The following is a 24153-nucleotide window of genomic DNA, read 5'->3' on the forward strand; positions in this document are numbered from 1 at the left end:
TGGGAGCACGGATTGAACTATGAGCTATGATCTAAGGCTTGATCACAATCTGATTACACCCTTGTTGAACACCAGTTATACACATGATGCGCGCAGATATTGTTATCTATTTATATGTATTAATCTTGATTTCTCACCGACACGCAAGTGTTGACGTTTTATTTTAACACATGTTCAGGTTTGCTGTAGCAGCTTTTGGGAATCTCTTGGACGCGTAGGATGTTTTCTTTTTGTTTGGACCTAGATTAAAATGTAACAAGACATATTATGTTATTTGAATATTTTAAGTTATGATATGAATCGTTACTTTATGTCATGTTCTGCGCGTGCGCAAGGAAATGTATTTATTAAATATTGACACCCAAATAGTGTCGCGAGTAATGAAACAATACGTGGCGCCCCGATGTATAATCCGCCATCGGTCGGGGTGTTACAGCCTACATCTTACCCTCCTCAGACCCTACCATAGCTTTGCTATTGGTGGGATATACTGAGTACGATGATGATGATGATGATATTCATACTAGTCAACTGTTTTAAGGTACGATATAATATAAATAAGATCTTTTGGCCTGACATTTGATTATATTATCTGGAATTCTACATGTTTGTTACATTTAAACTAATGTCTAATGATTCATTTCGAGCTTGATGCCCGAGCAAACGTTTGGTGGGTGATTCCATAGGTGCATAATTGAGGCATCAACATCGTTGTAATATACGTGGCAGTATAACTAGACCACAATGTCTCTATGTTGTATTGTTTTGGATAACCATGTAGTCGTGTGGATTAGTTATATTAAGCTAGCTTGTTTTTGTTTTTGTTTTGATGGATAGTAGTGTGCGTTCGCATTACAAGTCATGTTTTGTTAAATATGACGCACCCATTGAGAACAATATATGTTTTGTGCACATTGGTTATCACTCACCATGATATGACTTATTTGATTCTATGCTTTGTTTGTACTACTTACATTCGTTATTCGTATGAGTATTCGGTTTGATATTCATTATGACTCATTTGGATTGGTTGAGTTCACGATTATATTTATTATGTTGCTCCAACTATACAGTTTTGTTATTTTCATTGTTATCTTCTGGTTCTTTTGCATTTTCACCGGGTGTTTGGCTAAAATGTGATTTTGTTTTCTTTAATGCACGTCAGGTCAGGTTTATGAGGTTATCAGTGTTAGAAAATATAAAAAAAATATATATAAAAACCACTTTATACCATTTCCTTATTTGAAGATTCACCTCCAAGATTACAGCCATTATACCGTTGCCTCCATCAATCAAGGATTTCATCTTTATTTTTATTATTGTATTTTCCATTATTAGCTAGTATGTTTGTATGCATTTAAATGTTTTCTTTGTCTATGAAAATAAGAAGAAACACAATAGAAAGCAATACAGATTATCAATTTCTCTCTACCATCTTGACTACAATCAGGACAAGATGCGTTAACATTATAGTTATGAAACTATGTTTTGTTATTATTCTTGTAACAAGTCAACTAATTTTCTAACGGAAACCCGAGTGGTTAACCTACAACAACAAATTTATAAGCTACAACAAACATAGGAAGTGATCAGGAGTAAACAAGTTCGAAACAAGTGATCAAAATTAGACCCTGGAGATTTGATGGATGGGGTGTTCAACTAAGTTTTCATAATAATTAATTTTGTTAGTTTAAATGGGCTGAGTAATGGGGCACTTTGGGCTATGTTTTGAAGGATACATGCATTTTGAGCTAACTCTAGACCTTGTGAAGCTGCTGATGTCATTGACCGCCTTCGGGTACATTTGTGAACCAGTAGAGTCGCAACATAGGTAAAAGACATGAAGAGTGGTTGAACCGTCTCCGCAATATTCACCCCCCGATGGAGAATGGGAACAGAGAGTCGCTCCCATAAACCAATGGAAGGGACATATGCTGCCAAATCTCATAAAGATCACACTCCACAATCCTGACTCACATTGTTACAAGTAGATTAGTGTCATAGTTATCAAAGGCGCTATGCGCATTCAAGGCGCATAGGCCTCGTCTGGGGCCTAGGCGCAAGACGTAAAAAAAACAAGAATCTGAGATAAAAAAAAAGCGTATTTAAATTAAAAATAAAATATAGTATGCATTGAAAAAAAAATTATAAATATATCTTGTAAGTATATAAAATTAATATTAATATAATTGGATATTAAAATCATCTACCTAGTTTCAAAATAAAATTAAATCTTTTAAGATAAACTATGTAAAATGAAATAGTACATACAATTGTGTACTTGCAATAATGGTTTAAAATACGGATGACCATTTTTGGCCGGTAAACTTACCAATAGAATGCCTTTGACTATGCAAGGCGGTATGGTTGCCCTCACCTAAAAATTGCGCAGGCGCACCATGCAAGCGCTTTTGATAACTATGATTAGCGTTTTGTAATTTGAATATTACAAGTCATCAAACGTGTATGTTAGGAAAGGAAATTAGGGAAAACAGTTGGTAATTGTGGCAAACATCCGGAACTAACATTCAACATAACCATTCGATCTCCATTACAGTAGACTAAGCTATTGCTACTTCTTGGAAAGTTAAAAAAATATGGATTTAATGTGATCTTATTTTACTAATAAGTCCACGTCCAACAAATGCTACACATATTAAACCTGGCTAGTTCGCGCCCTGAACTGGATTGAACAATAGTGATAACACATGAGACTCGGTAATATACGGATGACCGTGCCCATCTCCATCATTGTACATGAATTGTGTCATCCTAGGTATGTTTGAAGCACAGTCGATAAACTCCTTTGAAAACTCACAATAACCACAAGCTCGTTCTTTGTTAAGCTTCTTCCACGTTGCTTCGATCAAACCTTTGATGTACACTCTAGCTTCTTCTTCGTTTGCACCGGTGTCATTCATGTAACACTGGATTGATTTTGGAATATCTCCCCTTGCAATTTCCTCCTTCAAGTAGCAAGACAAGAAAGACAATGCTCAAGTGGTGTTGTTATAGGTTTTTAATGAAATAGTCAGTTAACGTAATTTAGGTATGTTAAAGACATACCGACGACGTCCCCAAGTCATTAGCAAGTCGGAATATTGTTGATGAGTAGCAAATTATATTCTCAGCTCTTTCCATGCTTGTCAACATTTCTTCACTTGAACTAAACGGTGTTAAACAATTAACGGTCATGAGTATGATAGGACCCCCGATCGATACATAAGCATTGTCCAAATACTCTTGGAGTGTTGGTTTATGTCCACCGTGGTACCAACGTGCTTCTACCATGTATGTCTTGATATAGTCTGCCCACTGCATGATAATTAAATCCGAATGTCATTCGAAAAATTATATTGTTGAAGCCAGCAATCACATAGATATTTAAAAACAAGAGGATTTCATAGTTACTTACTCCTTTCTTAAGATATGTAAGTGCCAGGAATCCTGTCTCGGTAAGTATGTTATACGAAATCTCATTTATGGTATTATAGAATCCCAAAAATGCTATCTTCATATAATCTGGAAGGTCTTTCATTGCATTCACATCCCATCTACAAATTAGAACCCATAAATAAGCTTAGCTTGCGAGTTGATTAACGTCCACAAGAAATTAATTAAGGGTATATAAATGAGTTTTAACCTGTCAACGATATCAGTAAATCGTTCAAGTTCGTCCAAAGTACCATAGACATCGTACACATCATCGATGGATGTAATCAGGGAGTTAACCATTGTAAGTATTCTCCTTCCAAGACTAAACTTTGGGTCGTAACTAAAACCAAGAGACCACATAAAATGCTCCACCAATCGGTCTCGAGCAAAGCTCAATTTCTCATCCCATCTTGTATTGTTCCACCACCTACACATATACATGTATCATTTGCACACCTTAATTTATTTTTGTTTAACTAGAATATTATATATAAAGAAGCATAAATGAATGATACCGTGATGTGTGCTTTAGATCTTCAAGGTGGATAGCTTGGCTCATATCAAAATCAAGTTTTGCAAGCTCGGTCACAATGGAAATCGATCCATGTCGTTTTTCATATTCTTCAATGTACCATTTTGCCTCAACTCTCGGGACTCTCCAATGCAATGGAAACTCCAAAGCATGGCTTACTAATGACGATAAACCACCGCTAATATTTCCCAGATTTTCTTTCAGATATTTGGTTGTCAACTCTTTAACCTCGTCTAAAATGCTTTCATTCTCAAAACAAAGATAAGAAGCCTCATACAAGTTAAGTACGGTCACCATATCCTCTGTTGGGTGTGGCTTAGCATTTTGAATGGTGTCCTTGAAGTTGTTAAGAATCTCTACATTTAAACAGTTAAAAACCATCATGTTATCTTTTGTTGAAAAATAACCGAAAGTTTTAAACAACATAAATAATATTGTCCATGTAGACAGTTGTTTGCAACAACAAGTGTTTTGTCGTAAATTTCACTAATATATGTTTATAACTTCATATATATTTATTCACTACTTTAAAACGTATGAGTGATCTTTTAGACACCAATATATACTACTTATAAAACAAAAAAAAAATTATTATAGAGAGAACAAGAATTTATACCTCATCATCTTCATCTTCTTCAGTTTTACTCTTGTTTTGAAACGTTTATCTTTTTTGTCGGTATTTTTAGGCTTCACAATAGTCATCACTCATCAGCCTCCAACAGCTTGTAAGTCCTCTGCTTTTGGGCTAGCATAGCTGCAGGCTCTTGTTGTTGTCAATAAAGACATTATACAAAAACAACAATTATACAATTTATACTATCAAAAATCAAGTAGAACGGTAACAGTAACATGCCATTTGAATGATACATGAAACAGAAAGAAACCTCACGTTTAATCGGAACTCTTGTGTTCAACCTTTGTGAGGAGTTCTTTAGCAGACGTCCATGTGTCGTTTAAAGATGACACCCCCATGTCTTTAAGATTATTAATTAGACCTACAAAGGAAATAAGCCTAAAGCACCTAAAAACAAAATGGTGACTAAAGCTAATGGCAAAATGTACGTATAGTGTAGACAACAGCATCTTCAATTACAAAGACAAATAACAAACGCCTATATACTATGTAAACACATAGCTTAAATAGACACCGCAATAGTAAAGAAACATATTCAAGGCCAAAATGAATGCTATAAACAAACAGTTATGAAGTTTCTTATATGTCAACTAATCATGCATTCAAGCAAGTGAAATCAAATAAAAACATAGGAAGAAAGATATTGATGAGAATTATCTTTAATTTTACTACATATACCTCTTCCCTAAAGTTTTAAAATTATTATTATAAGTTAAAAAATCTATTTTTAAAGAACATATTTTCTTTCTTTTTTTAACATTAGAAAATATATTTTTTAGTTTCTAAAATAACAAAAAAAAACAAAAATTGTAAAAATAATGTATTTTTCTTATTTAAACAGAAAAAAAATGTTTTTTTTTAATTTTTAGAGATAGCTAAATTTTGTCAAAAGAAAATTTGAATTGTTTATTAATAAATAAAATTAATTAAATAACATAGCACTTGATTAACAAGTTGGTTCTTTTCTCATACGATATTAATCTCATGCATCTGAACATAACAAAAAAAATATTAAGATGATTTTTGTTTGTCGAGCGAAGGCATATGTTAAGATAAAAATATATAAAAACAATTTATCACAAATTACGAGGTCTTCCTTTAATTTCGTAACAGTTTCTCTACACTGGCTTTCGATGTCGTGCACCATTTGGCCACACTCAGTATTCTGAACAACTTGCTCACAAGCTTGAAATTCCTATGCTGATTGACGTCTATATATAAGTGAAAGGACAAAATACTAGGTGAAAGGACAAAATACTAACGAGGACAATATAATAACAATGACGCATATACAACATATTATTATTATGTAGTAGTAGTTATGTTTAAAACAACTAGATTGTAATTTTTCAATAAAAATTTTTGCATTCAAAGCAAATATTTATAAATAGATGAAATAAGACATTTACCATTTATATTAGGGAGAATAATTAAAATGACTCATTTGATCAAACCAGTCCCTTAACTAGCCTCTAAGCTAAAAATACCTAAAATGGCCCATTTCGAAATGATATGATCCACTGTAACAGAACTCACACCTAATACATTTTTCTGTCATCCTTCCGTTTTGAACCAATCACATCTTGACACGTATACTCAAAAGTTACTTTATTATATCAGTCATCCAACAATTATTGACAACAACATAACAATCTGTCAGCAATAGATGACGAATAGAGCATATAGGTTATTGCTTTTTAATTGTTAGACCTTAATAGACCTTTGTGAGTTACTTTTGGTTAGACAAAACAACCTAAGACCGTAACAAGTTATTTCAGGCCTATTTTACATATCTATCCCTAGTTTACATTTTTGGGCTTTAATGAACTGTAACATGTTTAGTGGGCTAGTTAAAGGAAGCAAAATTATGTCATAACAAATCCGTTTAGCCTTTTGTCATAACAAAATCATGGTCCTTGACACATGTCAGTCGGTTTAGTTAAAAGTTAAACGAACAAACATTAGGTAATAGTGAGTTATATTGGGTTTATTAAACATATTTATGAGTAACTTATATTTTTTGTCCCTAATGAACCCTGTCATATGTTACTAGGCTAGTTAAGGTTACACAAACCAACACTAGGTCATAACAATTTAACAATGGTGATTTTCTTGCTCAATAGATATATCGTAAACAAAGACGGAGATTGCAGGACACGAAGATCGGTATTCCAAGAATCCAAGGCATCTTTGATGTGTTTTAGTTTCTACGAACACCTATCTCAACATTTTAGTTACCACCACATGAAACGAATAACCTATGATATAACGAGCTTTGACCAATTGACAAGTGACGAACAAATACAATCATAGTTATAGGCATCCAACATAAACGATTTTGAGTTGACATGTTTGTTTAATAAGGTTGCTATTTATATGTATATTCACCGACAAATGCTTCATTGGTAAGTAATCCATCACTGCATGTAAGCAGAGCCGGCTATAAGGCAGGGCCGAGTGGTAGACCGACCCCATCTCGAAACCTCGATAGGGTCGAGTGTTTTTTATAAAAAAATATTATATATTTAAAAAAAAAAATATGTATTCTTAATGTTTAATTGATCTCAACTTGTTTAAGACCCAAATTTTTCACAGTTCACGATTCTCGAAGACGGTCCTGCATGCAAGTTATTGCAAGCTTTGTCAAAGTCTAAAATGGGAATCCTATAAAAAGATGAAACCATGAGATTCCACTTCGGTGTCCGTCAATAAATTGTTAGCATGTTAAACACAACTTTTGCTTAAAAAAGTTAATATATAAAATTCAACACAGTGGCACACATAGTTTAAATCAGAAGTTGTCAAGAAGGTTGGATATCGACTTGTAGACAATTTCTAATTATTTACTTAAATATTATACAACATCCAATCAAATTTGATTAATTATGGGTTTTCCATACTCAAAAGCAAACGTGAAGCCGTGAACACATTTTCTTTATTAATTTATATTTGTTTATTATAACTTAAACTAATTTACTACTTATGAAATACTGTTTTGAAGAAGTCACGACAATAATTTAATAGCAATGGTTATCACGATCAATTAACTATATGTTCATTATATGATAATAAACACCAAATACCACATTACCACATTATATAAATTATAACATTTCAAAGTTAAAACTTACAACTAAACACACATAATCGGACCCAAGACAAAATGGGCAGTAATTGGAAGAAACTAAGTGGAGAAGACGAATGGTCTAACCTACTAGACCCGCTCGACGTTAATCTCCGGCGCTACATAATCCACTATGGCGAGATGGCTCAGGCAGCACGCGACGCGTTTAACTCAGAGAAAGTATCGAAACACGCGGGAGACTGTCTATATAAACCAAGTCATTTACTTTCTAAAGTCCAAATAGAGCAAGGGAACCCTTATAAATATAAAGTCACAAAATATTTATATGGCACGTCCGCGGTGGATTTACCATCGTTCCTTGTGAAGTCGTTGTCGAGGGAGGCGTGGAGCAAGGAGTCTAACTGGATAGGGTATGTTGCGGTGGCTACCGACGAAGGGAAGGAGGCGTTAGGGCGGCGGGATATTGTGGTTGCTTGGAGAGGTACCGTGCAAACGTTGGAGTGGATTAATGATCTTAAGTTTGATAAGGTGGCTGCTCCTGATATATTTAAAGGGGATGAGAATGTTAAAATACAACGTGGGTGGCATTCTATTTACACTACTTCGGATCCTAAGTCTAAGTTTAACAAGTCATGTGTTAGAGACCAAGTGAGTTTTTCTTTTAAGTTATATTTGGTTTGCTAAAACAGAAACTAAGTAAAAATATAAGAGGATTTTTCTAAAATTGTTGAACCGGCCCCTCTAAACCTTAAAAGGAATCAACCGGTTTAAGAGTGAACCGGCTTGGTTAACATGGTTCGTTATACAGTTTGAAACTCACCTGGTAAACTAAACTGGCCGAGTTTTAGAAAGGTATTTATTTTAATCTACATAAATTTAATATAAGTAAAATAATTATCATAATAAGTATGATAACATAATCTGATCAGAGTGGGAAAACAAAACCTATCCAAATAAAAGAGTGCGATGGCCTAAACCGAAAAAAAAAGTCGTCATTCTAAAAAATGGTATGCATATTTTTATTATAACATGTATATACGATTAGATTAATAGGTTTTTTGTCATTGCTTTTATTTTTTAACTTTTCTCGTAAACCCTTTAATGCTCAAAGCGAAAACGCTTGGTATTTTTTCTATACCTCTCAACTTACTAATCTTTCAAAAATCAAGTGATTCGATACTATGGGCTATGCAAAAAATAAAAGGCATCCCAAACGACTAAACTATCAAAATTAAACCGTTTTTACCCGTCTGACCGATCCAGCTAACCCGACCAGTGACCGGTCCACTCTGTTTTTGAAACCCTTTATATAGATTTGGACAAAAAAATGGTAACTAAACGGTCAAACCGGACCATGAACATCCTAGAAAAATATCAACAAATTAAGTTTACATTTGGTCATAGTGCATTGAGAGTAGTTAATAAATTTAGCATAAGTTTGACAATGAAAGATGGTACTTCTACTCACAAGTATTTCAATTAAACCAACTGCCCATAAGTTAATAACTAGAAACTAACTAATGTAACATAAATATAACATATGGATAATGATACTAAAATACTCAAAAAAAGCCAATCAAATTGCAAGTGATGAATACATTTCCTTGCAATATAAAAACCCAAAGTAAACCAATTTAGCTTGTTTATCGTTAGTGCCTATAGGGTTCAAATCCGTCCAAGTAACACGTTAGGTGGTACTTAGATTTAAAAAACTGTTGTTCGCAAAAAGTAATTCAGAATTTTGTTCAAACATAATATTTGACATAGGTTCTTGAAGAGGTGCGACGATTAGTAGACTTGCACAAGAACGAGGAAGTAAGTTTGACAATAGTCGGTCATAGCATGGGTGCGGCACTTGCAACACTCAATGCAGTTGATATTGTCGTAAATGGATACAACAAGCCAACGGACCCCTCTTGTGAGGCCTTTCTTGTGACTGCTTTTGTTTTTGCTAGCCCTCGTGTGGGAAACTCGAGCTTCAAAAATATGTTCACTTCACTAGGTGACAAAATTCGTGTGTTACGCATTGAAAATGCGAACGATGTTGTTCCACATTACCCGTTGAAACTGCAAGTGATGTGTTTCCCCATAAATATAGGGTACTCACACGTTGGGAAAGTTTTGAGGATTGATACAAGTAAGTCTCCTTACTTGAAACAACCTGGAGACATACAAAGATGGCATGATATGGAGACATATTTACATGGAGTCGCGGGTACTCAAGGTGACGAAGGGAAGTTTGATTTGGTTGTTACACGCTCGATTGCTCTAGTCAATAAGTATTCGGATGGTCTTAATGATGATTGTCATGTGCCTGCTAAGTGGTGGGTTGAGAAGAACAAAGGTATGGTTCGATTTGACGATGGAGTGTGGTTGTTAATTGATCATGAAGATTATGATGTTGGTACTAGTAGTGGTGGTGGTGGTGATGGAGATGATAACGGTGATGAAGAAATCGTTGTGATCGAATAAAATGCCTTAATGTTTGATGTATGATATGTTTGTTTTCATTTGTATGTTATTCATGTATGTAAATTTCAAATTGTTATTGTGATTGCAACAATAAATGATGCTAAACAATTGTTTCATTTTAACAACAAATAATAATTTAATTTATTTTTATATTGCTATTTTGTTTCTTTACATATTTCTTTATCAGCTCTTATCGTTTCCACAATCACTATGTTATACGTAACACTATAATTACTTTGTGTGGGGCTCTTATTATTCGAGTAGTGACCGAGCCCTTACTTCCTCTCCCTATTGAGACCAGTTTAACGATCATTCTCTCGGTCATACTGATTTACACACCATATGGTGGTTACGAGAAGACCACATATTCCATTTCTCGTAACGAGCTCACGGTATTCTGTTTTGCATGATTGATCGGTGTCAACTTGTGGAGATCATATCACATTGAACCCGCGGCTGAGATATTAGGTTAATCCTCTTAGGGTCGAACTAGTGTTTCTTCAGGTTTGGTTTTAAACAAATTTAATTCAGCTTAATCTGTTTAAAACCAAACGATAAACACCACTACGGGAAACATTTCTTAAATGGTTATGTATCTTGTTTAAAAAGAAAAGTAAAAGCACTTAGGAGGAAGCAGGGAAATGTCATGTTCCCTTAGTATTATTTTTCGAAAGAAATGGAGAGAAAGTGAAGAAAATTGATATTTATTTTCATTGTTTGAATTTTGAGAGACTAAATTTAAGAGAAAAACGCATTATCAAACTCAAACTCTTCAAAAATTTTCAAATTTGATGTCAAACACGAAACTGCCAACGACATTTCTAAAACATTGGTCCGTTGGAAACATCTTTTTAGATCGTCGGACCGCCCGTATATAGTTGGTGAACTATGTCGCAGGTTTTTTAAAATTACAGTCGGGCCGCCCTTTTATATAGAGATGTTGCTTGATTTTATTGTGTTTGAGTTTGTGAGGATGGTATGTGGAAAATGGACGGTCAACGGATTACAATTAACCATTTTTGGTATATTTTAAGTGGGTGTTTGGGATTTCTTATTTCCCCTTCTTATGACTTCTCACAAATAAGTCACAATATTGTGACTTATTGACTTATGCCCTCACAAGCATTATCAAAACCAAACAACTTATAACTTTTTTGAAACTTTGTAAGTTATAAGTTGCATCTCTCTTCATCCACTCTCACAACGAAACCTTTTTGACGGTCTGTGTAAACTGATTATGGAAGTACTTTTGTCTTGAAAACTGGCAAACGTCCTTAGCCTATTCAATCTTGCGCCCTCCACGTTGGCTCACGGACGTCCTTCGTCTTTCAATTACGGACGCTATAGAAAGATTAAATAATACATTCGACAAGCATTAAAAAAAGGTTTATTACTACATCCTACAAGCATAATGTCTTTATTTATTTAAAACGTGTATAACACCCAATAAACTTTGATTATGGTGCATTTCTAGACTTAAGGCAACGTGTGACACATATTCTTTTTATTTATTTAAACAAGTTTTAAACTAATTTACTAGTTTCTTAAACACCAATTCTTGTAATCGATCATCTTCAATGAATATTTTAAGAGTTATGGCTATCATTATGAAATAAATATGCTTAACGATTAATTCAAGATATATAAGATTAACAATACTACAACAAAACACACAGAAATCAACTTTTGTATCAAAGACAAAATGGGCAGCAATTGGAAGAAACTAAGTGGACAACACAACTGGTCTGGTCTATTAGATCCTCTAGACATCGATCTCCGACAATACATCATCCACTATGGCGAGATGGCTCAGGCGACGGGCGACTCTTTTAACTCAGAGAAAGTATCGAGACACGCGGGAGACTGTCTATACAAACCAAGTCATCTACTTTCTAAAGTCCAAATAGAACCCTTATAAATATGAAGTCACAAAATATTTATATGGCACGTCCGCGGTGGATTTACCATCGTTCCTTGTGAAGTCGTTGTCGAGGGAGGCGTGGAGCAAGGAGTCTAACTGGATAGGGTACGTTGCGGTGGCTACCGACGAAGGGAAGGAGGCGTTAGGGCGGCGGGATATTGTGGTTGCTTGGAGAGGTACCGTGCAAACGTTGGAGTGGATTAATGATCTTAAGTTTGATAAGGCATCTGCTCCTGATATATTTAGAGGGGATGAGAATGTTAAGATACAACGTGGGTGGCATTCTATTTACACTACTTCGGATCCTAAGTCTAAGTTCAACAAGTCATGTGTTAGAGACCAAGTGAGTTTTTCTTATAGGTTATACTAGATACTATCTCCTGTAATACGGTGGTTGTTTTTCAATTTTTTTATAATACTTATATAACTTTTTGAATTTTAATTTTATTTATTTTAAAAAAATTAATAATATACATATGGTTTGATGATAAAAGGCTTTTTCGTAATAATTGAGATGTTATAACTCGTTTAAAAGCTATTTGGATTTGGTAAAATCAATGACTCGTTTATTTTTTTTCTTAATTATAAATAATATTTTTTTTCTAAAAATAGGATATTAATTTTTAGTATATTCGTATTTTGTAGGATTTTCATAACAAAAAATGGGTAAGATTAATTTAAATTACATGAGATTTAATAACCCGTTCAAGGGTTATCTGGTTTTGGTGAGACCAAAATGCATGAATTCGGGTCAAATGCATGAAAAGTCTTTGTTTATAAATAAAGCAATCTAGTGACTTGAGATAATATAGGGAGTAATTAGAGAACTTTTAAAAGTTTCGTTTATATATATATATATTTAAAATTAAGATTTGGTTTGTTAAAATAAAAACTAAGTAAATATATAAGAGAAATTTTCTAAAATTGTAAAAACTGTCTCAAGCATGATCGATCTACAAGGGTTTCTAGTAGGGGTGTTCTTCGGGTTTGTTTATGGGTTTCGGGTCGGGTTCTTCGGGTTTCAAAGTTTTAAATTTTAACCCGAAACCTAAGCCAAATCTCTCATGGATTATTCGGTTTTCTGTAATTCGGGTTCGGGTTAATCGAGTTTCGAGTATTCTAGAAAACAAAACAAAACAAAACAAAATTAAAAAAACTTCAATTCTAAAATAACGAACAACATATTCTTCTTTACTCATAAAGCAAATAATCAAATAATAAACCAACATAACTTGATAAAACAATTCAATAGAAGAATAAAACTAATTAACTAACTTGAACCATAATCTTCTTGAATCAGACGTGATTTGGTTCGATTACGGTTGCTATTAGTAATAAACAAAAAACATAAATTAACAATAAACAATCGATCCATAATAGTTGGAATGACAACAATTTATTTGGGTCGGATTCTGATAAAATTAGAGGCTAAGACTAAGCCTATTATACCTAAAACTAAATTTAATTTCAAAACTAAAAGTTTATTCGGGTTTTCGGGTTGACCCGAAACTTATAAATCAAACCTGAAAACCAACCAGAATTATTTCGGTTCGGGTTCAGGTAAGGCTTTTCTCGGGTTCGGGTTAGTTCGGGTTCAGGTACGTGTTTTTTCGGGTTGGGTTTCAGGTTTCGGGTAAAAGTGACAACCCTAGTTTTAAGGTTCGTTTTACGGGTTGAAACTCACATGGTAACGAACCGGCTGAAGCATAAAAAAGTAATTGTTTTATTTTATATAATTTTAATATATATATATATATATATATATATAAAGAAATTATAATTAGTATAACTATTTTTAGTTACAATACACATATATTATTAGCTTAATCAATTTCTTGTTATTAACTTTCTTTTTTAAGTCTTCTCATTAACTCTATAATATTCAAAGGTAAAACGTTTGGTCTTTATTCTGAACTTCTCGCTTTACCAAACTTTCGTAAATCTAGTGATACAATCTGTTGGAAGTAATTTCAGACTTCTAGTCAAAAGTCGGTGAACTTGAAGGACCAATATTGACAAGTAGGTCATAGTGATTATGTTTCCTAATTGTATTGTAATTATAATAGGTAATGACTTTGATAGCAAGTTAAGTTAGTCCTATATAAACCGATGCATGGTTTGACATTATAGAGTGTGGTGTGAGGTGCAACCGAGTTAGGGTTCATCTAGAGACACACACGAGATGTAACCGAGTTAGGGTTCATCTAGGGTGAGGTTGGTGTAACCGAGTTAGGGTTCATCAAGAGTCAAACCGAGTTAGGGTTTGAGGGTTTGTAATCAGCTTTTTGAGTGATATTTTCTGATTAATATAAACGCGAGTTATTCGTTTAGTTTATGTGTTGATTATCGATACGGGACTTGAATTGGTATCAGAGCCAAATTCAAGAAATCGATAATCGAGTTAACGGAGATCAGTGTGAGCGGTGGCTTGAGGAGGAGTCATCGGTGCATATCGGAACCAAGTTGGGTTTCCGAATCAGAGTGTGTTTTTGTTAACGCGGGTTAGTCTAACCTGTGTCATGTAACATCCTACTTTCGGTTATATTAATAAAATAAAGTTCGTTTAATTTATAGCGGGTCGTTATCGGTTTAGTTGAATAGAATACGAGATGGACTTGTGTTGGGTAAATGGATATGGGTTATGGACTTGGGTTATGGGAGAATGAAGGAAAGACCATGGGCTTAAGCCCATGATCAAAAATATATATACCCTTAATCCTCCATTTAATTCATTTACACATATCCCTTACACCATCCAAAACACACACTTAAGATTCTCTCTCTAGTTCTCTCTCTCTCTAAACCGATATCAAGAAGGAAACCGAGAACCGACCCGAGGTAATGATAGTATTTTATTGTTTGAGCTTAAATCCGTTAGATATAATCATGAAACGACGAGCCGACACCGTTAAACCGTTTAAGTCACGAGATCCGGGTGGATTTGGGTATAAACCGAACCTATGATGAGCTTAGGAGTCACCCTAGCTCAGATCTGGATTGAACGGGACGAAAAACGGTGAAAAACGAGCTAAAAACCGTTTTTTCCGGCGAAATCGCGTTTTTCCGGCGGCTTTCCGGCAATGACGGCGCCGGAAAAGGTTGGTACGAGGTTAGCGATGTCAGGGAATGTTCTGACATTCCCTGACCTAACCCTAATTCGCTAAGGGTAATTAGCGAAGTAGGTGTGATTCGCCAGCCGATTCGCTAAGGAAAGATTAGCGAACTAGCATGTCATTCGTTAGGGAAATAAGGGCGAACTAGGCCATTCGCTAAGGCCATTCGCTAAGGGAGGGAAGAATGAACCCCCTTCGTTATAGGGTTCATTCGTTGACCAGATCAGTTCGTTAAGGTCCAATTCGCTATAAGGACCAGTTCGTTAAAGTCCAATTCGCTATAAGGACCAGTTCGTTAAGATGCCTGATTCGTTACAAAGGCAGATTCGCTATAATGGCTAATTCGTTATGAATTCCCATTCGTTAAGAACTGAGTGACGAATTAGAACTTTGAAAGAATGACAGAACAGTCCCTGGACTTAGAAAAGAATGATTTAATTACAAATAAACCCTTGAACTTTTAAGTAGCATATTATTCAATGATTCAAAATGCTAATGGAAAATGTGATAAGACAGTTAAGGAAAATAAAATTTTTCCAAGCTGACCTGCCAGCTTAACCCCAGTCAGGGGCTCTGCCCCTTGGACCCCGCTAGGGGCTGCCGCCCCTAGAACCCCCGCTACCAGGGGCGCTGCCCCCAGACCCCCGTTCGTTGAGGGTAAAGAATAAACTAGAAAGACGATATGTGTAGTGATAGTTTATTGATACGTATAATTATTATACAGTTAGTCGTGCACAGCTCAAGAAGGGAATAACCGTAAACGGTGAACGCAACCGCATTGAGGTGAGTTTCTAGCCCCACTTCCTTGTTATGTTTTCGGGGCTGCGTGCATACTCGATGTGATAGTTAATACACTTATCTTAAGTGGTAAATGTATGCCTTGTATGATTTATGTAGGATGATTGTTTGACAGTGCGTGAACGATCTTCGGATATTGCATGTACCGTCAGGTGGTAGTTAAGATATGATCGATAAGTATGATGAAAGATATGATGTGTGTATGAATATATGATGTATGCATAATGTATGTATGTTATGATGATGGTACGTGAACGCTCTTCGGAGATTGCACGTATTGTCAAGGAAAGTATGTATGAACAGGTACGGTACAGTTACACGAACAAAGGGACCAGACCCTAATAATATCTGTGATGGTTGGGACCAGACCCTAATAATATCTGTGATGTTAGGGACTAGACCCTTATAATATCTGTGATGTTAGGGACCAGACCCTTATAATATCTGTGAGGTTATAGGGCGAAAGGCTCTTTAAAACGTATGATTATGTATGTAAAGAAAGTATGAAGGTAAGAATGAAAGTATATGCACTTACGTGTGTATGAAAGAAAGTTAAGAGGTTAAGTATGAAATGTAAGAAGGTATTGTATGATTATATGATTAACTAGAACTCACTAAGCGTAACTGACTTTTAGTATGCACGCAGGTGAGTAGAATGAGGCAGGTAGCTTGAGGAGGACACATGGCAGAGTTGGACGAAGCTGGCATCGGGAGATCTTGCTATGATGTTTTATTTTATAAGTATGTTTTGTTTTTAAATGACTATGAATGCTCGATAAGACAAGAATTATGGTTATGGAATGTAATGGTTTGAATGTTTTTAATGTTCCGCGAATGTTTTAATTAACTCTGATATTTAGAACTGCGTTTATGAGTAAATCCAACACGAAAGTAGGGCTACCGGTAATGGGGCCTTACATGTCAGTGGTTCTTTTCTGTCCGGCTGCAGCGATCGGAATAGTGAAAGGGAGGTTGATCGGATTTTGTAGCCGCGAAGGTTCCGTTCTCTTTTCTTTGGTTTCTTGTTGATCGGTGGATCAGTTTTACAAGCAGGCCATAGATTAAGGTATAGAAGGAGAAAATGAATTCTTTACTGTGATTGGTTGTGTAGGTAAAAAGTCAGAAGGTGATAATTTTGGTGCTCACGAAGAAAAGTTTATTTAAAAACAAGAAAATAAATAAAAACAAGTTGGTTTGGTTTATTTTTTTTTTTGGTAGTTCAACTAGTTTGGGTTGAATATTAAGTGTTTTTATTTGGGTTGAACAAGACGGTTCAATTCAGAGTTTATATTTTATTGGGTTAAACGAGTTAGGTTTTAACCAAGGTTTGAACAATCGTGTTTGGTTCTGAAAAGAGGTTTAGGACGGATTGATTGGTTTGTATTTGTTCCAACGAAGTGGAGCAAATGGGGTTGTGCGAGGCAACTACGGGACATCAATCTGAGTGATTCAGATTGCGTGAAAAATTGATCACCTGTAAGAGGTGTGAAATTTACCTGAGCAATTCGGGGTGGTATTGTGTGATACCGGTGTTTACCTGAGTGACTCGGGTGGTGCATTGCGATACCGATGAAGAAAAACATGTCAATCTGTGACAGATTGATTAGAAATTGAGTCAGTTGTGTGAAGCAATCAAGTTTGTTGACTAAGTTTTGATTTGGAGGATGTGCTCGTGTTTAGATTCGGGAACAAAAGAAGATCAAGGAAGATTGCTGTTCGCTCGATTAGATGACCGGGATTGCAGCCAAAGGAGTGGTTATGCGAGTTCATACAACCGAGTAAATGGCTAGGGACATGGTCACAGAGGTAGTCGAGTTCGGGGGAGCCGAAGAACACATCTATGGATCAAGAAAAGTTCCAGGGAGATCAAGGCTAATATGGTTGTGAAAATTGAGAAGGTCAAGTCATGGGTCAAATCAAACAGGGCAAAAGAGACAAGCTCGAATTTGAAGATTCACCTATTTCGAGTCAGAAATTAGGGGTGATTGTTGGAAGTAATTTCAGACTTCTAGTCACAAGTCGGTGAACTTGAAGGACCAATATTGACAAGTAGGTCATAGTGGTTATGTTTCCTAATTGTATTGTAATTATAATAGGTAATGTCTTTGATAGAAAGTTAGGTTAGTCCTATATAAACCGATGCATGGTTTGGCATTATAGAGTGTGGTGTGAGGTGCAACCGAGTTATGGTTCATCTGGAGACACACACGAGATGTAACCGAGTTAGGGTTCATTTAGGGTGAGGTTGGTGTAACCGAGTTAGGGTTCATCAAGAGTCAAACCGAGTTAGGGTTTGTAATCAGTTTTTAGAGTGATATTTTCTGATTAATATAAACGCGAGTTATTCGTTTAGTTTGTGTGTTGATTATCGATACGGGACTTGACAATCATGTGCAAATAAAAAGTGTCCCAAACGGGCCAATCATCAAAACTGAACCATTTTGAACTGACCGATCCAACCAAGCTGACTGATCTAGATTGGTTTTTTTAAAACTATACTTAATGATTAGGGAAAAATTTGATCAAAACCGGTCAACTTGGAGTAAACACCCTAACATAAATATCATCAAATTAACTTTAAATTTGGTCATTGTGTAATATTGAAAGTGGTTAATAAAATCATCAAGCTCTAAACCATTGAATGTTAATAAATTACACTGTATTTCTGATAAAAGACGATGAAACATAGTCCATAACTAGAAACTAACTAATGTAACATAAATATAACAGAAATATATGAATAATACTGAAATACTTCACAAACAAATTAATTTGCAAAGATATTCTTTTGGTATGAGCTTATCAGTTTACACACATAACAAAAATTAATTCAGAACTTTGTTTAAACATAATTTTGACATAGGTTCTTGAAGAGGTTCGACGATTGGTAGACTTACACAAAAACGAGGAAGTAAGTTTGACAATAGTTGGTCATAGTATGGGTGCGGCACTTGCAACACTCAATGCAGTTGATATTGTCGTAAATGGATACAAGTCAACGGACACCTCTTGTGAGGCCTTTCTTGTGACTGCTTTTGTTTTTGCTAGCCCTCGCGTGGGAAACTCGAGCTTCAAAAGTATGTTCACTTCACTAGGTGACAATATTCGTGTGTTACGCATTGAAAATGAGAATGATGTGGTCCCACATTACCCGTTAAAACTACAAGTGATGTGTTTCCCCGTAAATATAGGGTACTCGCACGTTGGGAATGTTTTGAGGATTGATACAAGTAAGTCTCCTACTTGAAGCAACCCGGAGATATACACAAATGGCATAATTTGGAGACTTATTTACATGGAGTCGCGGGTACACAAGGTGACGAAGGGAAGTTTGATTTGGTTGTTAAGCGCTCAATTGCTCTAGTCAATAAGTATTCGGATGGTCTCAATGATGATTGTCATGTGCCTGCTAACTGGTGGGTTGATAAGAACAAAGGTATGGTTCGATTTGACGATGGAGTCTGGTTGTTAATAGATCATGAAGATTATGATGTTGATACTAGTAGTGGTGGCGGTAATAATGATTAAGTTAATGAAGAAATCGTTGTGATCAAATAAAATGCCTTAATGTTTGATGTGTGATATATTTGTTTCCATTTGTATGTTATTCATGTATGTAAATTTCAAATTGTTATTGTGGTTGCAACAATAAATGATCCTAAATAATTGTTTCATTTTAACTACAAATAATAAATTAATTTATTTTTATATAGCTATTTTGTTCTTTATGTATATCTTTATCGTCTCTTGTCATGTCAACGATCGTTATATTATATTATAATTATACTGTGTGAAGATGTTAAAGTTGTATGAGTATCATGCTCTTATTATTTGAGTAGTGACCTAACCGTTACTTCCTCTTCCTATTGTTCTCTCTTGATTTCCGGACAAAGGTTTACAATTTTCAATGTCCCACAAGCGAATTGTAGTTTCCGTCATATTTTGAAAAGGGGGGCTTTAAATATACCAAAAGTTTTTATTTGGTATACCAAGTCAACCCTATTAATCAACTACTAATCATTCAATCAACTACTAATCATATCAATCATCATTTTTATTCTATTTTATTTAAATATAACTACTAATCATTACATAATAATTATTTAAACTACTAATATCTATTTTTTAATTAGGTTTTTTAAAGACTATTGTAATTAGTTTTTTGCAATACTAGTATTAATAATAGTATATTAAATATTTTATTATACAATTATGAATTATTACTAGTCTTCTATTGAATATTTCCCTTCTAATTCGAATGGGCAGTCAGTTTTTTTTTGTGCCAGAAACTTTACTTGAATCCTTAAATTTATATTTTCCGCCACGATCACACATGATTACAACTTTATACACGAACCCATTAGGATATTTGTTCGATCTTTTAGTGACGACGACAACACCAAGAGAGCGTGCCAAGTTTTGTACCCAATTCATCAATTCTTCATGGGACCCGAACACCTAAAAATTAATAAAAAGTTAATAAAAAGAATAGATAATACACTTAATAATAAAAAGTTAATAAAAAATGTGTATATATAAGTTAATAAAAAAGAATAAATGATACACCTAATAATAAAAAAGTTAATAAAAACATGTATATATAAGTTAATAATAAAAAGTTAATAAAAACATGTGTACATAAGTTAATAATAATAAGAATAAATTATGCACCTAATAATAAAAAGTTAATAAAAAACTTAATAATAAAAAGTTAATAATATATTAGTTAATAAAAAAATAAATAATACACTTAATAATTAAAAGTTGAATTTTTGGGAGATGTGTTCATGATTGGTTCACCAAAGTTATGTCATTGAATTTTGTGAAATTTGGAAATTGAGCAAAAAAGCTTCTTGGAATCAAACATCATTAATGACTTTGGTATACTTTTGGTATATTTAACAGAACCCTTTGAAAATTAAATCATGAAACACCACCGGTATTAGAGTTAATATTTTATCAAATATAACCATTTTGTGTATCTCAATACGTCTGAAACCAAGAACTAAGTAGATTGCTATTTGTAAAGTTTACTCATATTAAAATGACTTCTATACATTGAAATAATTGTTTCCAAGATTCATAAACATCAGAAAATGTTCACTTCAAACTAAATGTGGGCCGTAAATAAGTGTAAAGTTAGCCCAAATAACTAATTAGACCCATAGCAACATCACACAATATTGTCAAACTGATACAGTGATACTTATTCTATATCGTTCAAACTTGGAGAAATTTTAAGATATACAAAAAAAAAGGCATAATCAAACTAAACTCTTTGAAAATTTTCAAATTGATGTCAAGTTACTAATAAAATCAAAACTCAATATTGCCGTTAGTTAAACAGTTACACATAAAATCTTTAATTTCTTGTATGTTTTTCCTTTATAAAACTTAGTCATATTTTATATATCGCTTTCCTTACGTTTCGTTTCTTTCTCTCATTTATTCATTCTCTCTTTATTTCTTTCGTTTAATAAGTTTCGAACTCTCATTTATTATCCTGTTACTACAAATAAAAAGCTACCTCATTTTCCACGTTTAAAAGAAGTATAAAACGATACATACCATTACTCATTTCAACAAAATCACTAGTAATTAATTAACTTACTTATTTACTCAAAACAATTACAACCTTCTAATGCAATCGTACAAACACTTTAACCCATCAATAACCACCCCACCCACGACCATACACCTCCACCACCTTTATAATAATAAACCCACTCTCCCTACAAACCTTTTACCCCAAAAATGGCTTCCACTTTTACCCTATTTTACACCTTCTTCGCTGCCGTTGTTATTAGCTCCGTCTCCTCTGAAGAATACGCAGTCGGCGGTGTCGTAGTCGGATGGAAACTCCCCCTCATGAACGCAACCAAACTCTACACTGTTTGGGCTTCCAGGCGCAACTTTTACGTCGGTGATTCTTTAAGTAAGTTTCAATATTAAATTGGTTATTCATAGTAATGTTATGACTCAAAGATCAATCAATGCAGTTTAAAAAAAATAAGTTTTGCAATTCAAAATTACTTGTTTCTCTTCTGTTTCGATGTAATTGCTACTTTTTATTTAATTAATATAACTATTTTGTTGTATGCTACAATTTTAATATTCAACTCGTCATGCATAAAAATGCTATGACTCGAAACTTAAAGAATGTCGTTTTTAAAATATTGAGTTTTACGATTCATATTTTTCTGTTTTACTTCTGATTTGATTAATATTTGGAGTTTGGAAATTATTTGACAGGGTTTCGTTACGAAGCGATTGATTCGGTTTTTGTTGTTGAAAAATACGGGTTTTACCACTGCGATCCAAGTAAACCGATTGCTCATTATCACGACGGCGATACATTAATCACTCTCGATAAACCCGGCACCATGTATTTTATCACTGATGATGTTGATCGGTGCAAACAAGGCGTTAATATGTTGTTGGAAGTTAAGAGTACTAATCCGACAGCGCCGGAGACTCCTCAGAACCTCACGGCACCGCCGCCACCGCCTGTGTCCAATCCGCCGGAGAACCCCTCACCTACGCCACCGGTTTCATCTAACCCGCCGCCACCGCCGTTTGTGTCCAATCGGCCGGAGAATCCAACGCCTCCGCCACCGGTTACATCTAAACCACCGCTGCCGCCGCCGTTTGTATCTGCTCCGCCGGAGAAAACGAACTCCTCCGTGTCACCGCCGCCGTCTCCGTCGGATGCAGTGACGTCATTTGCGGTTACTAAATCTGTAACTGCTTTTATTGTTGGTTTAGGAGTGTGGGCCCTAATTCCTAAAGGCATAACGGTTTTTTAGTTTTTTTTTTCTTTTTAATTGAATTTTTAGTTTTTGTTGTGTGTTAAGAATTTAGAATTTGATTTATTGGTGTACTTGGTGCCTTGTTGGAGTTAAGAGTCAAACTCGTTATTTCTTAAGGATAAAGCTAAGGTGCTTCATACGGTTTCCTTAGTTACGATATATGTTGTGTTTTTAGAAGAAGCGAAACATGTTAGTTTATAATGGGACGCCGATTCAGATACCGAGCTTGATTGAAGAGATATAAAGTCAACGAGTTTCCTTCATGTTAAAAGTAGGTCAAAAGGAAGGGGTTGAAGTGGGAAGATTGGAGAAGGTTTAGGTTGTAATATGTAAGTTTTTGTTTCACGGTTCGTGTCTGTTTGGGTTTTGTCGCCTGCGCGATGGCTAGGGTGTTTTGTATTTGACGGTGCTAGCGTCTTGCTAGTTATTAATAAAATTTGCGTTGGTCGTTAAAAAAAATAATAATTTTGATTTATTGGATGGATTTGGTTTAATTGATTTCTACATTTTCTCAAAGACCTATCGTAAATTCCTTCACCCGCACCAGCACCACCATTGAAAAAGGTCTCATCAAATGCGGGGTGAAGAACTGGAACGCGAGTAACATCCGCCATAGCACTTTGCTAGTACGTCTCAATAGTGTTACTACCCTCTTTCCCATTATCATTTATCGATTAAGTAATTAGATTACATGTTAGCTTGAAGCTTTTCGATTATGTCATGATCATAAAATTGTCCCAACTTTCATCTTCAAGACTTTAACTACATACAATCATTATTTTCTAAGTTCAACAAAATACATTTGGTCGTAATATTGGACGTGATAGTAACTATTGAAAAATGAAATGTCACTTCAAGAACTAATTTATGCACCCTCTATTATTTACTAAAAATGTTTATGCACATATAGTTACAAATTTATGTACCCTTTGAAAAATAAAATGTCACTTCAAGAACCAATTTGATTTCAATTTAAAACATAGAGCCGTCTCTATTAAGATGACATGCCTCGTCTGTACTAACAGGATCAATTACAACAAGTCACGTGCTCATAACATATACTACCCATTACAAAAACTGAAATATAACCACATAAAACGAAATTACTTATTATTACATACACTCAAAGTTTGTACAAACCTTTTAAAACAATAGTACAAACACTAAAATAACCACTGACACATCACACATCCAATCCCCTAACTTCCCTCCAAAACTTCAACCGTTTATATAACCACCACCATCATCGTATATTCGTATTCCCACAAACAATGGCTTCAACTTCAACCTTCTTCCGGTTATTCTTCTTCACCGTCACCGTCATTAGCTCCGTCTCCGCCGACTTATTCGTCGT

General features: G+C 34.7%; 3 protein-coding genes and 1 pseudogene across 4 annotated transcripts; 3 read left to right on the forward strand and 1 right to left on the reverse strand.

Annotated features, from left to right (window-relative positions):
- Positions 1-2666: 2666 nt before the first annotated feature.
- On the reverse strand, positions 2667-4433 carry LOC143529245 (R-linalool synthase QH1, chloroplastic-like). The gene is made up of 5 exons (XM_077025066.1): positions 3951-4433; positions 3644-3862; positions 3416-3554; positions 3067-3315; positions 2667-2966 (listed from the first exon to the last, which is right to left on the reverse strand). The coding sequence occupies exons 1-5, from the start codon at positions 4391-4393 to the stop codon at positions 2667-2669; spliced, it is 1350 nt and encodes a 449-aa protein (XP_076881181.1). The 5' UTR covers positions 4394-4433.
- A 3325-nt stretch (positions 4434-7758) lies between these two features.
- LOC143529211 (phospholipase A1-II 1-like) lies at positions 7759-10173 on the forward strand. The gene is made up of 2 exons (XM_077025043.1): positions 7759-8334; positions 9454-10173. The coding sequence occupies exons 1-2, from the start codon at positions 7765-7767 to the stop codon at positions 10156-10158; spliced, it is 1275 nt and encodes a 424-aa protein (XP_076881158.1). The 5' UTR covers positions 7759-7764; the 3' UTR covers positions 10159-10173.
- Positions 10174-11686: 1513 nt separating this feature from the next.
- Positions 11687-19595, forward strand: LOC143529212 (phospholipase A1-II 1-like; annotated as a pseudogene). Its single transcript, XR_013134618.1, has 2 exons — positions 11687-12422; positions 18854-19595. The product of XR_013134618.1 is annotated as a phospholipase A1-II 1-like (transcript).
- A 1918-nt stretch (positions 19596-21513) lies between these two features.
- Positions 21514-22796, forward strand: LOC143529246 (early nodulin-like protein 6). Its single transcript, XM_077025067.1, has 3 exons — positions 21514-21929; positions 21976-21988; positions 22224-22796. Exons 1-3 carry the CDS (start codon positions 21745-21747, stop codon positions 22794-22796), a joined length of 771 nt encoding a protein of 256 aa, XP_076881182.1. The 5' UTR covers positions 21514-21744.
- The last annotated feature ends 1357 nt before the right edge of the window (positions 22797-24153 follow it).

The sequence above is a fragment of the Bidens hawaiensis genome, unplaced genomic scaffold (genome assembly GCF_021521415.1).
Source record: "Bidens hawaiensis isolate Kalapana, Puna unplaced genomic scaffold, B.hawaiensis_p1.1 tig00008515_1, whole genome shotgun sequence".
NCBI classification, from domain to species: Eukaryota; Viridiplantae; Streptophyta; class Magnoliopsida; order Asterales; family Asteraceae; genus Bidens; species Bidens hawaiensis.